The sequence below is a fragment of the Coturnix japonica genome, chromosome 2 (assembly GCF_001577835.2).
Source record: "Coturnix japonica isolate 7356 chromosome 2, Coturnix japonica 2.1, whole genome shotgun sequence".
In the NCBI taxonomy this organism is placed as follows: Eukaryota; Metazoa; Chordata; class Aves; order Galliformes; family Phasianidae; genus Coturnix; species Coturnix japonica.
This window is the reverse complement of record NC_029517.1, coordinates 75,857,341-75,873,545: the sequence shown is the minus strand read 5'-3', so window position 1 is coordinate 75,873,545 and position 16,205 is coordinate 75,857,341. Positions and strand designations below refer to the sequence as shown.

The 16,205-nt window shown below is 38.8% G+C and overlaps 1 protein-coding gene across 5 annotated transcripts in view; it reads right to left on the bottom strand.

Annotated features, from left to right (window-relative positions):
- GLI3 (GLI family zinc finger 3) overlaps positions 1–16,205 on the bottom strand; it is a 197,900-nt gene that overhangs the window by 37,699 nt on the left and 143,996 nt on the right. For 4 of the 5 annotated variants that reach the window (XM_015854996.2, XM_015854997.2, XM_015854999.2 and 1 more), the window contains 3 exons: positions 3,814–4,030; positions 2,276–2,392; positions 885–1,025 (listed from right to left, as the gene is read on the bottom strand). In XM_015854996.2, coding sequence (XP_015710482.1) covers positions 885–1,025; positions 2,276–2,392; positions 3,814–4,030 — 475 coding nt within the window. The remainder of the gene's footprint in view (positions 1–884; positions 1,026–2,275; positions 2,393–3,813; positions 4,031–16,205) is intronic. The other variant, XM_015855000.2, reaches the window with a different exon arrangement.

Sequence of the window (16,205 nt, the reverse complement as noted above, 5' to 3'; positions counted from 1 at the left end):
ACAGATTTTGCACGATCTCCAGAAGAGTACTCAACATTCTTCTACAATAAATATGACTCCAACACACACATAACTTGCTGAAGATGGCCCTCTCCAATATGTACTAGAAATTCCTTAGTTTTGTTCAGCATATTTAGATAAGTTCTATGAAATTAAAGCGATGCCCTGATAGCTAAGTGACTGAAAATGTGAGGGGGTGTTGTACTTGGTAGGTTCCACTCTGTTTGATGGCTCATTTTTTAGCTTACAATAGTAAAAAATACTAAAAACAATTCTCTTGGGCAAATGGAGAGGAAGAAAAAAGACAGATATAGCTAATATACAGAATAGCATAAATTGGACTATACAGTTTGCTTTTGCTAGAAGGACCTAACTAACCCTGTCACCATGTATTTATCTAAATAACCCACTCCAGCTTCCAGACAACAGTAAGTTGATACAAAAAAAAACAAAACAAAAAAAAAACAAAACACCTTCAAACCCTTAGGGAAGGGAGAAAAACTCCCCTCACCCATTTTTACTGTTACAATCCCTTTTGGGGAAAAAATCAAACTTGGCTAAAGGTTAATAATAATTCATGTCCAGCTTACTATTACTCAATAACTATCAAAGTCTCTAACTCAAAATACTGTTTGCTGGCTTACAGGATCAGAGCCATTACAGTCTCTATTGAAGACTTCATTGAATTTTACACTAGGCTTTAGCTGACTGAACAGGTCAAGCACTGTGGCTCAGTTTTCTTTATTCTCAGAAACTCATAAACCCCACTCCAGTTTGAAGCGCTGTTAGCTAAGAAACTTGACTCAGCACAGGGTCAGAGAACCTAACCTTCATGAAAAAGGTCACGTAGTTTTAAACCCCGTTCCTGAATATCATTAACTTACATGCACTAGCTGTTCCTGTGTGTCAAACTCCCGGGAACAGCCTTCCCAATGGCAGTTCGTCTCGTAGACCACTTCAGGCTCCTGTTTGTTTTCATCTTTGTCCCCTTCCTCCTTTACAAGGGTCATACCTTCTGGCTGTTCCTGTAGAGATTAAAAAAACAGAGGTGAGGAGAGAAGAAATTCTGAAACAGAGGAGGATAAGTGAATTACTTCATCATTAAAAGGAAGACAGAGTGAGGGATACAGGTTATTATACCCTCAGTTCACTCTGCTCTACAAAACACAAAAGCTCAAAACAGGCCTGGTAAGCTAAAACCATGTATCAACTGTATGTGTAAAATAGATATATCTTCCTCAGAAGTATCCACCACAGAAAATTTCTTAAAAAAATCCATCTACATGCCAGTTAAAATTAGATTGTAAATGCTCAGCTTCCCTCTCTCTGTATTAAAGCAGCTCTTCATTTGCACATTTGCCCTGATTACTAAGTGGCATTATGAGTGAAAAAGCCACTATTTAGAGTAGTTGAATTAACTGGGATTTGTTTTTAGTAACACAGTTGGACATAAATCGCCAGTCATCCAAACTGTGTTTATGCTGCTAATCCAGTGACAGGTTTTCACATAAACAATCTTTTCAAAAGCAGAGTGGTAATTTTCAGGCTACATGTCAGCCCATTCTTGCCCTTAATTAATATGTGCATGGAAGGGGGGACTAGAGGAAGATGGTTTTTCATTTTCTTTTTTTATTTACCACCTTCAGCTCCTCCAAGGGACTCCTTCCAGCTTGTACTGGCTCAGATGTTGGCACTTGGTTCAGATTATGTACTCATGCTATTTCTCCATTTCCAGCCTGCTGATGGATTTAGATGAACCTTGCTCTGCTTTCATGGATTCACTCACAAGACTGAGTCTCTGATTCTGACCTGCCTTTCATCACTGTAAATCAGGAATCACTCTGCTAAAAGCAGTGGTATCAACTAGTAAGTAAAGTGTGGCAGAAGAGACTGGAGGCCATCACTAAGGCCCCAGTGTTGCACAGTGCTAGGATCTGTTAGAAGTCAGCATGGTGTAAATATTCTTGCTGAATGGCAAACTCACCCTGAATAAAGACCTGAATATCTTTGGTTCCCTTTTCCACAGAGAACAGAGGGCTGAGCACTCACTGAACCGAACAAGATATTTCTTCCACACCCTACTTCCATTCTGTTCTCATCCTTTAACAAAGCAAACCCTCATTGTTCAAGTCCTATACTCAGTCCCTTGCTATGAGCTCATGTGTGTGCATGAGATGAAGGCCTGTAAGAGGCAGGAGGGCTAAAACAAGGCAAAGATTTGTTTTCCCTCCAGCAGTGAGAAAAAGGGCTTATAACTGAGAGCAGAAGGCTTTACCTGCACGCTTCCTGCACCCGGGCTGGGGAGGTCCTCATCGGGCTTTATCTTGGAGCGCTTGTTGTGCATTGGATCCCCAGTGCTGCTCACTGCAGACTCACTTGTGGGTTTGTTCTGCTGCAGGCAGGTTGTTTATTTTTTTCCCAAAAAAAGACAAAATCAGACTGTGATAAATACCCAGCTCCCAAATGAAACATGCAGCAGTTGCTCAGCAACTGTACATGGAAAAGCTACACTGTTAATTTTATTGGATATGCAATCAGATTGTGCTTCAATTACATTGCATTAACTTGTGGAAGAGCTGCATCACTCAACCTTATAATGGAGAAGGAAGGGAACAGGAAGGCGAGCACCTGATGCTATTCCTTTTTACAAACTAATGCTGTTTTTGTCAAGTCAGGGAGGAATAGGAATAACCTGAATTTTCACATGATGACTCCAGAAAGGCAACTTTGAAAAGCCAAATTGCTATGCACCAGTTTGAATTAACATGAAAAAAAAAGATTTCTTTTTTACAGTTGGAGGAAAAATTTTTCCACTTCATGTCCATATGCCAGACATCAGCTCTTTTAGTACATTTCCCATTATAATAGTGGAGAGGGAGGAAAGCTGAACACTAATATGAGAGTCTCAACTGAAAAAACCTAAATGAATTCCTGGATTCTCCAAAGTCAGCAGCAAAACTATCACTGACATAAACAAGACAGAATCTTGTTTTTCTTCTTGCTGTGCTGGATAGAACATCATTACCTACACCTGCAAATGGATCTTGTAGGAATCCAGCGATCTTTTAGAGATACCTGAACTGCACAGACCCCACAAAAAATCAGTATGCTGTCTACAGCGGTTTACTCTGCACCTACATTTATAAAAGCTAGCCAGAAGATAAACAACTCCCAGACTGATAAATAACCTATCCCACGTCATCTAGAAACAAACAACATGAGTTAATAAAAGGTGAAACAGAAACTGTGGCTTGATCCCCTGCTGCATATCTCCAGCTTTTACGAATACAACTTTGCTACTGAAATCATTAATTCTAACTCACCACATTCAATTTTGCATAAATGAGAGTAAAAAAAAAAAAAAAAAAAAGCCAAAACTTCAAACCTCTGCACAATCTTTGAGCAGCTCAGGATGGCAAAATACAACTCAGTGTCTTGAAGTACTCTAGTCAAATTGATTTGGATGTGAAGATGCAGCTAAGCTTTAAAACGTTAAGTGCTTCTATGTGTTTTTCCTCTTCTTTGCTTCCCACCTGTAATAAGTTGTCCAATCCAGGAAAGACAGGTTGGAATAACAAGCTGCTGCAGCACACTGAAATACCTGAGGACTAAAAAGCATGCTACCAGTGAGGAACACTGCATCTAAGCCCATGATTTATAATAACGTGACCGCAAATGCTATAGCTGCAAGGAAACTGTTATCAAAGGGTCTTGGTGACAGTGGTGATTAATTGCCAACCAGACAAAGTGATTTGATTCATTTTTTCATTTTTAAATTAGCTGGGTGTAAAGGTTTCTTTCATTGTCTCTCACCTGTGTGGACTCAGAAGGTCCAGAGCTGACCTGGACAGGGTTCAGGACACTGGGGATGCCAGGGATGGGTCTCTGGGTAGGAAAAGTTGGAGCAGGATGGATGAGAGGAGGGCTGTGTCCAAAGGCAGAACCCAGGGTTTGCTGACGACTTATAATTTGCTGATGCATTTGCTGGAGGGATACCGGTGTAGGAGGGTATGTGAAACTCAGAGCAGGGCTGAATTTGGGAGAAAAAGGAGGGAAGAGGGAGGAAAATGATGAGTGTCATTGCAGTATGGCACTGTACAGATTTAACCCTTACAATCATGCCCCAAAGGATGATAAATCCTGCTTTTAAACTCAGAGTCGGTCTGGATTTACTAGTGAGTTCAAAAGCGATACCTTAACAAAACACAACAATTTTTTCCTAACATTTACAACAAAACCACAAAAAGTTGACAGAAATAAAATTCAGAAAAACTGAAATAAAAGGCGAGCAGTTCAATAACAGCTATTTATTGCAATAACAAACTTTATATAAAGAAAAAGAATGGGCGTCTACATGCTTTACAGTACTTTTATTGATAATACAGTTCCCCTACATTCTTCTGTATGAAGCAGTTCCTTTAATCTTGGCTTATGTTACACTCTTTCATATGTCTCTAGATCTTATTACAAGAGGAGAGAAAATCAATTGGTTAAATGTGTTCTGAACACCATGCTTGTCATATCACTCATTTGTTTGCAAAGATGGAAAGCTCAGTTCATCCAAAATGTCACCTAAAGAATTTCCATCAGTGCCGTTTGGTTACAGAAACTGATGGATTAACCTTTCCCCTCTGAAACAGATGATCAATGACGTTCAATGGAAAAATATTCCAATGGGAAAGCACTTCTTCTTTCAGTTTAACAACATTAAATGTCTATTAAAGCCCATTATGCATGTTAATACCTGTCATCACTTCATTACTTCACTGCACTTCCAGACTACAGTGACTTTATAGGAAATTACACTGCCATCTAAGGACCTATTCTGTGCGCAGTGCCAAAACATTCTTTGTATCATACTTGAAGAATAAACGGCATGGGGCTAAATCTTCAAACACAGATATGAGATTCTCCTGTAAACATTTGCCAATAACATATTACTGTAACAAAAGAAAGAGGAAGTGTATATATTGATTATTTTTCTTTTAAAAAGATCAATTCAAAAGAGCTCTACAAATTTAAAGCATTAGATTTTAAAAGAAGCGGATGTAGCATAAAATCTTTTAAGAATCAAGGCTTCTTCTAATGTTGAAAGGGTGAATTTAATCCAAATTTACAGTCTGGAGTCTTAATTACTGTTACATGTAAGTGTATTAACTGAAAATATCGTGATACAAAAAGAGTTAAAATCATTTCAACCACTTTAAGTAATAATTCTAAAGAAATTCTGTGTTCATTAATCTGACTATACATTTTGTCTGTTTGACTACAATCTATAAAGAGACAGATTCAGTGTGATTACATTACTGTTATTCCTGATGAGAACTCTGTAATACAATAGTTTGCCCATTTAGGACTGAATATAATTAAGAATACCCCGAGAGAATTTTACTGGTCTTTGAGGAACTCTCTTTTCATTTTGCATTGTATTCTTCTTAATAAAAGGAGGCAGAAATGGAGTGAAAACAGTAATTGTTCACAGCAAGAGTTAGGGAGAAATCAGTAATAATATTCAGTTACTGCAGCTCTATAGTCCCTGCTAGTGTTTCTGTAAGCAACCATGAATGATTACAGCACGACTTAGCTAAGGTAGCCACTATGGATGATTGATAGGACATTAATCAAAAGATGCATATCAGGCTCAGAATTTGTTCACAAGCTTTCTTCTAATAGCTGATTTCATGTTCACTGAGCTCTATGCCAGTTTGTTCAATTTATTCTTCAGTGTACAAGCCATTCATCAACCAACACAATGATTTAACACCCCCTTTCCTTTTTAGTGAACAAACATTACTAAGTGTAACTACTCTAGTCTGTTCATTAAAAAACATACAATTACAATGTCATACATGAGGCTGAAACAATGCCTCCTTACTACATCCCTGCTACTACCCCACATATTATTGTAAGTTAATCTCATATACTTCAAACACTTTAACATCAACAAAATATAGCATAAAATATTTTGTTTCCCTGTGAGCAGTTTGTACCCAGGACTTTTTCAACCCTTAGCTGAGTCAGTTTAAAAGAAAAAAATATGTGGATGGTCTTCTTTGGAAGCTTCAAGTACACAGCATCCTTGGAAACTCAGACTTCTTTTTTTGGAATTATTTCCTTTCCAGATGTCTAAGAATGTCCAGCAATACCAAGCTTTGCAATTCTCAGTTTAAAATGTTTGTGCTGTTCTTCAGAACCCACATGTTAAAAAGTCAGAACTGACCTACAAGATGTGACTTAACTAAGCTTCCAGCTCAGTGATGTAGCTCCTCCCTATCACTGTGCCGTGACTACAGATACACTAGCTTCTTAATGTGAACCTATGCAGGGTACAACAGATCTTTCCCAAACAGTTTAGGAGGGGCAGGAGGAAACTGCTACGAACAAAATATATTTTTAGCTCAGTAGGAGGGCTGTCAAAATGTCATTGACAATGAAAGTTGGATGGTGGAAAGGAATCTCTGGCTGTGAGTAGAAGACTGCAGGAGCCCCACCGTCTATACATACAAGATGTACTTAATGCAGCTGAAATACATGTACTGGAGTTTGGCAATATTTTCTACTCCATCCCTCCAGAAGTCAGAGAAGTCTCCTGTGCTAATGGGTTATTTCTAGTGTCATCCCTACTTTGCATTCTCTACTCCACAAGGAGCAACACAAGAAGTGCTGATGCTTCCAATGGGAAAATGCAGGTGCTTAAAAGTTAAGTAAGCATATTTGTTATGTCCCTGTATATAAATACATACTGTTTCTGTCAAAAGGATAGATTTCACCTCACAAAGATGCCCTCTTTCTTTACATTTGCTTTAGCACCACATGGAGCCTTCAAAGGTAGGATGTTAAGGAATGCTCTGCTGACTCTTGTCCAGACATTATCTTAGCTCATGGTTCTTACTGGAAAGCAGTGACACCAGCAGCAGGTGCACTGAGACAGAGGTGCAAAGATGTGCTGAGGAAAAGAGAAATTCTTATTTCTTCGGTTTGTTTTTGTTTGGTTGGTTTTTGGTTTTTTTTTTTGTACAGTACTCAGCACCACAGGGTTGAGACTGAGGTACAAGGATTTCCCCACTGAGCCTTGCAACCTGCAATCCATTCTCTCCAAACCTAAAACCCCTCAGACTGAAACAAAAAAAGGAGAATGCAAAGGAGCAGAAGAATAGAATAGAACTAACCACGAACAGTACTCAGAAATAGTGACAACAGTTCAAACACGGGGCTACTTCTTAAATTGCTCAGATAGCTGCCTTCAAGTAACTCCAACAGTTTCCAGAAAGCTTTATGAAAATGAGGCAAGATGACCTGTCTGTTGCAGAGATTTGGATATCTGCCCCCCTTCCAGAAGTTTTTAACATGTTTTGTTCAAAAACTTTCTCTTGCACACAGTACATGTACAGAATCTCCTTAGACAAGCATCTCCTCAGGCCCCACATGGATCCCTCTGTCTTGCCCAGCAACCATAGGCCTGCTTGTTGGCCCAAATTAGCTCATACTGGTTTCCAGCCAGGAGGACAGCACTAGCAAGCAGGATGGGCAGTGACCACGTTTGTTCAGAAATAAGATACTGATACAGAACTGGCGCTACTCAGTGACTGTAGTTCCCCTGACTTCAATTTGCATCATGTTTCTCCAGTGATACCTCCAAGGGGCTACAATTCAGACACAGGGTACTAAACACTTTTACAATCCAGATGCCTAAAGAATGCAAGATGACTGTCTCAATCACTCACGTTTCCAAAACACAAGGCACTTCCAAAAAATCTTGGGTAGAGACAAATGTAAGTGAATTATGAACCTTACATCTACCTACTGATGAAAGAATCTATAACTTCAGAAGCTTCTGAGCTGAGTTTGTTACCTTTCTCTTCAACAAAGGAGAAGAGAAAAAAAAAAAAAAGATGAATGCTTATGATATCACTACTAACTACATGCAGGTTAACTTTCTAGTTGTGTTTAAGGGGGGGCAAGAGTTAGAAAAAATGTGCAATACTTTACTAACATCTGATATTTCCTATTTATATAACAACAGAATAATCCTGAAGTCATTTATTTTTCCATACTGTGGGCTTCTACGTATGTCTGTCAGTCTGTCTCTTTCTATTCTCTCCCACTGCAAAGTCCCAAACTCCCTTTCACCAGAGGTAAAAGCAGTTCAGTGAACTGCACTACAATTACATGAGCACATCAAATTTTAAGGAACTGACTTCAAGAAGAAGAAAAACAGACATTATAATCGAAACCAAGTTTTGTGGCTTCTTTGTGGCTGTCCTACAGCAAGGTTGTCCATTTCTCGTTACAGCTGCACAATTTACCACAAAACAGCTGTGTATTCCAAGTCAGAAAAAGTCCTTATTTCTTATACATTGCGTAAGCGTGCCTAAGCAGACAGGCTGGCACAAAAATGCAGAGACTCCAACCTTGTGAAAATGTGACTATAGTTTCATTATATCACAACGGTTTCCTTTTATCGCAATAGTTTACTCATCCACACAAAAACTGTGAATATATCTTCCTTGTAACATGAAACACCCAGTTCTGCAAGATCTGATGCACATAAGTACAATACATATGCACACCCCATGAGGTAAGGAGCACTTTGCACTGCAAGGGGGCACATAGGGCCTTTCCAACATGTGGAAAAACCTTGGAGCTCTCAGTGTACACTGCAGTTTCTAACATTTGTTTTTGTCATCAACTGACACTAAGCAGACGGAAAGACTCAAGTCCCTCCTAAACGGACTGCAGCTCACGAAGAGAGAGGAAATTTGAAAGTGGACTGGCTTCACAGTTAATAATGCTGATCATCAGGTATTAGCTGGGCTTCATCAGGTACCACCACAGCTTCTTTTAGCTCATGCTCAAGTAGGCACAGATGTCACTATTTCATCATACTCTCCCTTATGAATTGCACGAAGTCCTTGGGCAAGTAAAATTGAGGGTGTAGAAATTCAGCAATAAATGTAGTATGAATGACTGGACTCATGGAGTGGAATGGAGTTTTCAACCTTTTCGGGCCAGGAATTCATCAACTGACATGTAGGAGCCACTGCTTACACTGGGGGACATAAGCAAAAGGTGGCCAGGAGTTGGACCAAGGATGGTAAGTGGCAAAACTGATGTGTTTATTCTGATAGAACTATGTATATCCATTAACGTGCAGCCAGGAACATTGAATAGTTAGATGTGGAAAGCTGTAGATGGTCAGCAGGACAGTCTCATACTCTGACTCCAAATGAGATGCAGAAGAAAGAAAGCGAACAAGTCCTTCAAAGAACTGGATGAGAAGAAGCCAGGAATATCATGTAATAAAACTGTTTCCTGTTGTTTGAGTTTGTGGAAACAGGAACTTGTGTAAGTTCTTGTAAACAAACTGGAGCAGGGAAAAATAAGTTTCCAAATCTGTCATCCACTTCTCCTTCTGATGGAAGCAGCCTGCAAAGCTGAATATTGACAAATTGCTCAGGTCACTGAAGTGACGATGCACTCAGGAACCTTGTAGCCCAGAAAATATCCATGAAATTCTTAATGCTTGAAATATCTTAGATGTAAAATGAAAACCAAATGGTCTTACAGGAAGGGAGAATTTAAAAATGTACTTCTGTTTAAAGCCTTGTACCTACAATAAATGTAACATTTGTTAGTACTAAGAAGATTTTTTTGTTTTAAATTGTCTTCTTTTCCCTCAGCTTTCTAACAGGCAGCAGTCATAGATAACACAAACAACTGATCAGTTGTTTTAATGGCCTGTCACTTAAGTACAGAGGAAAACAATTTGAAGCCGTCACTATGAAACCAGATGTACAGTATGATTCTAAAGGCAGGCCTGAGACTTGAAATCCACATTTTTCAAAACCAGGTTTCAAGAATATCCCTCTGCATTTGTAATATTGACACATTTTACTAAAAATCACCAACTCTGAGACAAGTCATCTAACTGAATTTGTAGAGACACATCTAATAAAGTTATACTATGTTTTCAGTTTTCATCAGATAATAGCCATCATCTTAAAACTGCATTTAACTCACATGCATCACTGCCTCTTTTTTCACTTTTCCTCTACCCATTTAAATTAACAGTCTGTGGTCGCACTATCCCTTCAGCTTACTGTATTATCTATTCTGTTTTATCTGCTAGGCTAGGTGAAATTTTTCTTCATGAATACATTGCCATATGCTGGAGTAAAATGGAAGGTTTCAGAGAGCAATAAAACTACAAGGATTAACCTTATATGCTCAGGCAACATTGACAGTTTTGTCCTTCTCACTGTGCTACTCCTGTTCAGAAATCCTTAGTAATCTAATTGGGCTTTGTATTAATAGTATCTTGTGTAATTCATCTGTGTTACCCCTATGCAAGCTCGTGACATTTCTGGAAAACCTATTTCACAATCAAATTCATGCCTAAGTTTTTTGTTTGTTTCTAAAGACAATATCATTAATTACTTGAAAAGTGCTAGTTAACACTTTTTAGGGTTTGCAAATGAAGGGAACTCTGTGTATGGGGTGAAAAATATCTACAACTTTCCAAAGCAAACCACAGGTGATCTCCAGATTAAGCTCCCTGAACATCACCATCCTGCACTTTCTATAGGAGGCCAGCTGCAGAATTAGATGCAAAATTCCATTACACTGAAGAATTTCATTTCTATTCACTTTGTAGCAATTCCTTGCCATTCAAATGTCTAGAAAACGGATATAAAACAAAGCCATTTTGGAATGGATGGAATGGTCAAGCATTATAATCTTTTTTTCCGGATTAACTGTACATAGGTACAAGACCACAGATTATAAAGCCCTGTGCTACCCATATGTGACATGTGCCCAGTTACAACAGAACAAGTTTCAGAGGGATTACACCTGGTCTGAATTTGAATCTATCTGAACTTCATTTACACTTTCATTTACAACACACTACATGCTATTACTGAGACCTTTTCATGCAAGAAAAGCCTCCACTTAAAGTCAGCTTTGCATCTCACCTAGACCCCAGTAAGAGAGATAATAAAATGCAAAGCACTTTTAATTCCAAAAGAAACAACATGCTTTATATCTGGTACATCCTATCGAACAGAGCATCAGGCAAGACACTGACAAATATATTTTGTTTTACCTGTTCTGTTCTAAACAAGCAGATTACACAATTCAGTTCATTAGGCAGCATTTGTGTAACACACAATTACTTAAATCTTACAATCTAAAATGGAAATCATAGACAAGAATTAAGCAGTCTTTTTTTTTTTTTTTTTTTTTTTTCTTTTTTAAATAAAAGTTAGATATGAATTCTCAGGTGGTGTCTTTTTTCAATTGTAACTGTCAACAACCTGGCAACATTCAAGATCATGCTGGATGGGGCCCTAAAGCAGCCTGACCTACAGGGTGGTCTAAGCCATTCTATGGTTCTGTGAACAGAGGTAAGCAATGAAAAAACAAAAACGGTATCTCTGGCAAAATTATTTTGAGAACAGTGGAGCTAGATATGCTAGATGAACCAGCAACATGACAGTCAGTTATACATACATACATACATACAGTGATATTTAAGGGGAGTGTATGAAATAGTCAGACACTGTCTCTAAGTCATTGAGGCATTGAGTCATTGAGTCAATTTGTGAGGATCAGTGCAGAATTCAATGTAAGAATGAGAACCTGCTCAATATGAAACTATGGCAAAAAACATATTAAGACAAAGAGAAAGAAATAGAGAATACACAAAACCACCGTGCGTTTGAATTGCTGGTCCACTTCTGGAATATTACTGCATGTAGTAGAGTCAGTCCTTCATAGAGGACTGGCAGAAATGACAATACAAGAAGTCTTTAAAGAGCAGACTGAAAACCATTTGCCTCAGAAAGGAGATGAATACAAGGAGGTATAATAAGAATGCATAAAATATTGAATAAAGAAGGAAGGCTGAGAACATGAAGGCTCCCTGTCTTATAACTACAAGATGTTCTGTTAAATTCAAAAATTGGATAACTTAAACTTGATAAAAGGATACTTTTTTTCTTTTTTTTTCTAATACAGTGCATAATCAGACTGTTGGGCTCTACAGAAGTTATTTTCACTTTGTCACACAAAAGACTTCTTACTTTCAACTGTGTATCTTAACTGTTTTCATGCTTCACTCTCATCTTTGTGTTTGCTAAGAGAAATTAATATCTACTTCTCTGTAACTATAAATCAGTTCAGCGGAGAGCACTGGCTACCCCAAAATGTCTGCATGAGGTGCTTATATGACAGGAGGAAATCATTAAGAATCCAATACCTGTGCACAGGAAAGATCACTCTTCCCTGGTGATGCTAATCCACTGATGCCTAAGCTCCCCCTACAAACCTAGCTATCTCTTTCTAGCACTCTTGGCAAATGCATCCTCAGTGCCATTACCCTGATGTTCAGCTTTGGATCAAAGTGATAGGAGCCAATACAGCCAGGATCTGACTGTAATTAACCACGCTGCGTAATCTCTCCTTCCTGTTCCCATGACATCAGGAATGCAGGGAAAGAATCTGAGAGGAAAAGAAAAAAAAAGTGCTGCTGTGCTTTTTCAGTTTCTTCTAGCTCTCAGAGGAGATCCCAAAGGGCTCCCGTGGTCATAGCAAACTGATTCTCAGTACATTATGAGATAGCTAAGGCATATTCTCAGGTACATCTGTACATATAGAAAGAAAATATCTTGTCCTAGTGAGAACTGCACTGGATTTAAACACTCTGTAGCTGACAACTTTGTACATTTAATATCATAGAGCTGCCAAGGGACTAGAAAAATACAGGAGTTCTGTGTTTCTGACTGTCTAGAACAAGATGTCCCAACCTTTTGTGTTTATTAAAGATCAGCTAATCTTTTGTAAAGGTTTTGAACTGTTACCCTTAATATCATGGGAAATCATTACCCAGTCTATATTCATTGTAGGTCATTCTGCTTCTTAAAAAAGAAGTACCAGTGAAGCGCAAAGTCTAATAATTGTCATAGGTAGCAGATGCAACATGTAAGCACATCCTGACAAAAGATGAATAGTAGGAGTGCAGGACAGAAGCGGGTTACCAAATGAGTAACTGTCAAATGAAGGATTATCCTCATTTGATGCTGTTTCTTATGCCTCCATTCTGCACAATCCTTCCCAGCTGATACTTAAAACAGGTGTTTTCAAACGCATGAAGTAGAAGCTCTACCTTGTGTGCTAAAGGAGATCCAATATTAACTGCCACCAGGAGCAACATCTTCTTTTTAAGTACTCAGCCAGTAGTCAGGATACAGAATTACATTGCCAGCTGACAATGACAAAGCACCCACCATGCGAAGCTCTAACTGGATTGTGCTGAACTATTATTATTTATTATTCTAACTGAAGCAGTACCCACGTCAAGGACCATAGCCCTTTTATTGCTCGTCTCTGTAAAAACACAGCCCCAAATGAATCTTCTTTCATTTGAATTCATCCTAAGCATCCTGCAGTGCTCATACAGAGTTTGAAGGCCAAAAAGCTGTTTGAAACATGGTACGTAATCTCTGAGCTAATGAAAAGACCAGCCTGGAAATACACAAGTAGCACCCCTAAAACAAAGTAGGTTGAAAGGGCACTAAGGCTGCAGAAACAAACATGCCTGAACTAAACCTGCCTGTACTTTCACTCATCAGTCTTTAATTATTTGACCACACACCTCTTCTCCCCTTGCCCCATCAGGATTCTTATCTCATTCAGGGCACAAGACACACAATACTCCTGAATGATAAATACTGGTATTATTCTTCTTGCCCAGAGTATTGTCCATAGGCTTTCCTTCTACCATCTTTAAACTTTCTGTGAATACATAATATTGAGATACCTCCCTGGGCTCCTTGCTGTGCTCATCTCTGTAGAATCTAAATACTTCGCAAAACATTAATGCTATCAGCCTCCCTCTAAGGCAAAGGACTCCTGTTTGCACAAGCACACAATCAAAGAAGCACTAAGGATAAGAAGTGCCACTCACTGTAGTTGTCCAGCTTCAGATATGGAGGTACAACCTCCTGGGTTAAATAACATAACACTGCACATTATATTTTCAAGATAGCCATTAGCAGCCATGGCTGTGAACACTCAGCTTCTCTGAAAAATTAAGAGTGCCTCCAGAAAATAAACTGTATGAGCCTGGTGGTCACTTCTGACTAGCGCAGTTTGCCCAGCATCAGGCTGGGATTCTGTTGTGAGAATAGAGTCTGCTCTCCATGCAGCAAACAACCAGGTTAACAGACTCCCTCCTCTTTCACAGCTGAGGGAGCGCCTGCAGCTCTGACTGACCCAGAGAGAAGGCTCAGCTGATGCACTGAAGCAAGCAGGGGTCCTGTTAAAAAAAAACCCAAAACTACACAACCCTAAAATTAAAGAAGGTATCAATGCACAATCACAAGGGGGCAGTACCTTCACTCTCATTAATGACTGGCTTCTGCATGCCTTATTTTGCAGCTTTTTCTCTCCTGTAGTGCAATCTTACTTTGTGTGTTACATTGAAAGCATTTTGTCCCAGCGTGTTCTGCCTGGACAGATCCTGGTCTGGCTCCTGGCTCCTCTGAAAACTGCTTTCTTTTTCATGTTCAAGCAAGGCTGTTATGGTTGGGCAGACAACTTTGACTCCAAAAACTTCCCAAGGAGATTCCAGATTAGCAACAGCCGCAGCTGCAGGGGAAAGTCCTCCTTCCTTTCTGTGTGCCCCAGACTGGAACACTTTGAATTCTTAGTAAACACCTATTTAATACATTTAATACATGCTAATAGAAAGCTCCTACGGGCTTATCACTTGGCTGAATGGGATAACTCCCCAAGAATGGCAAAGACCATATCTGCAGCATTTAGATGACATCCCTGGCAAATTTTAGCATCTCAGAGAAATGATAGCAAAAGCTCTTTTACTACATACAAGGAAGTCTGTTTACCTCTAACTTCATAATTAGAAATTAACAATTTTGCTGGCATTTTTGTAAAAATTCAGCCTTAAATATCTATCTGCCATGAAAAATTCCTGCCAATTGTTAAATAATCTGTGCTAAGTTAAAAGGGATTGGAAACTTGCTCTGAAAGTAGGATTGTGTAATGTTAAGTACAGTTAACGATACAAACATTTTCTAAAATACAAATCTTTCCCATCTTGGAATTCTATCTACAGGCCTGCTGAACTATATACCACTTTCTTGCTGTAACTCCTATGAGATTTACTTGCAAGTTCCCAGAATTTCACACTAGGAAAAGTTTGTTTTTTTTCCCCTATGTTTTTTTCTACATTTTGATCATCGCTGCAGACAAGGTATTAAACAGGATGAACAACAACTTGACTCAGCACAGCAGTTCTTGTGCTGAATACATTATTTACAAGACAGCTGACTGCAATAAATAAAGTTTTACTGTTAGCTCTGTTGCTATTTAGTCTTCAAATTTATTAAAGCAATGAAATGTGGCCTGGTTTGAATACCTTATGTTACTGATTATTTTGGTGTAACTGTTACGTAGACATGTTCACATGAGAGAAGTTAAAGGGCATCAGTACAGACAAGCTTCAAACACGGGAAAAGAGACAGCTCTCCCTTTCCCTCCTTTCCATTGGAAGAATGGAGTGATATGTTTACTACTTTTTGGGCTGAACATGAATATTCTTGTTAAAAAGAAGAAATTATGAACTCAAAATAGTTAGGAAATTTTGGATTATGCACAACTGTAAAACATGACCAAAGAGTGCTGAAAGCTTCTGCTAAATACAGACCCGGGTGCATAAACCTTATCTCCCCAATGACAGCAGTTCACAAGACCTACTGTATCAGTTGGTAAACCTTTAGTCTCCACTCTTAACTCACATCAGTTCCTCAACCATCTTCAACAAAACTGTTCATTAGACTGGCTTGGCAGGTACAGCCCTTAGGTTGTGACTCAACATATCAAAAAGATGTAATAACCATTTCCAGCTGTGGCGTACGAGTAAAAGGTGGAAAGACTTAATCCAGTGTAGAGAGTGTGCCAACTTTCATGCACGATTTGCTTTAACAAAGTAACAAAGTAACAAAGTACAAACAATGGAAAATGAGGTTAGTAATTGAAGTGCGTTCTCATCTTAACAGCAATAGGATAGTACACCTTCATGCAGCCAAAACATTTAACAGATGTGGTCCAAAACTTCTGTCAGCTACCGATATAAATCATATTCCACATTTGGAAGCTTGATAATTGGGGTCATAGAGCAGTAC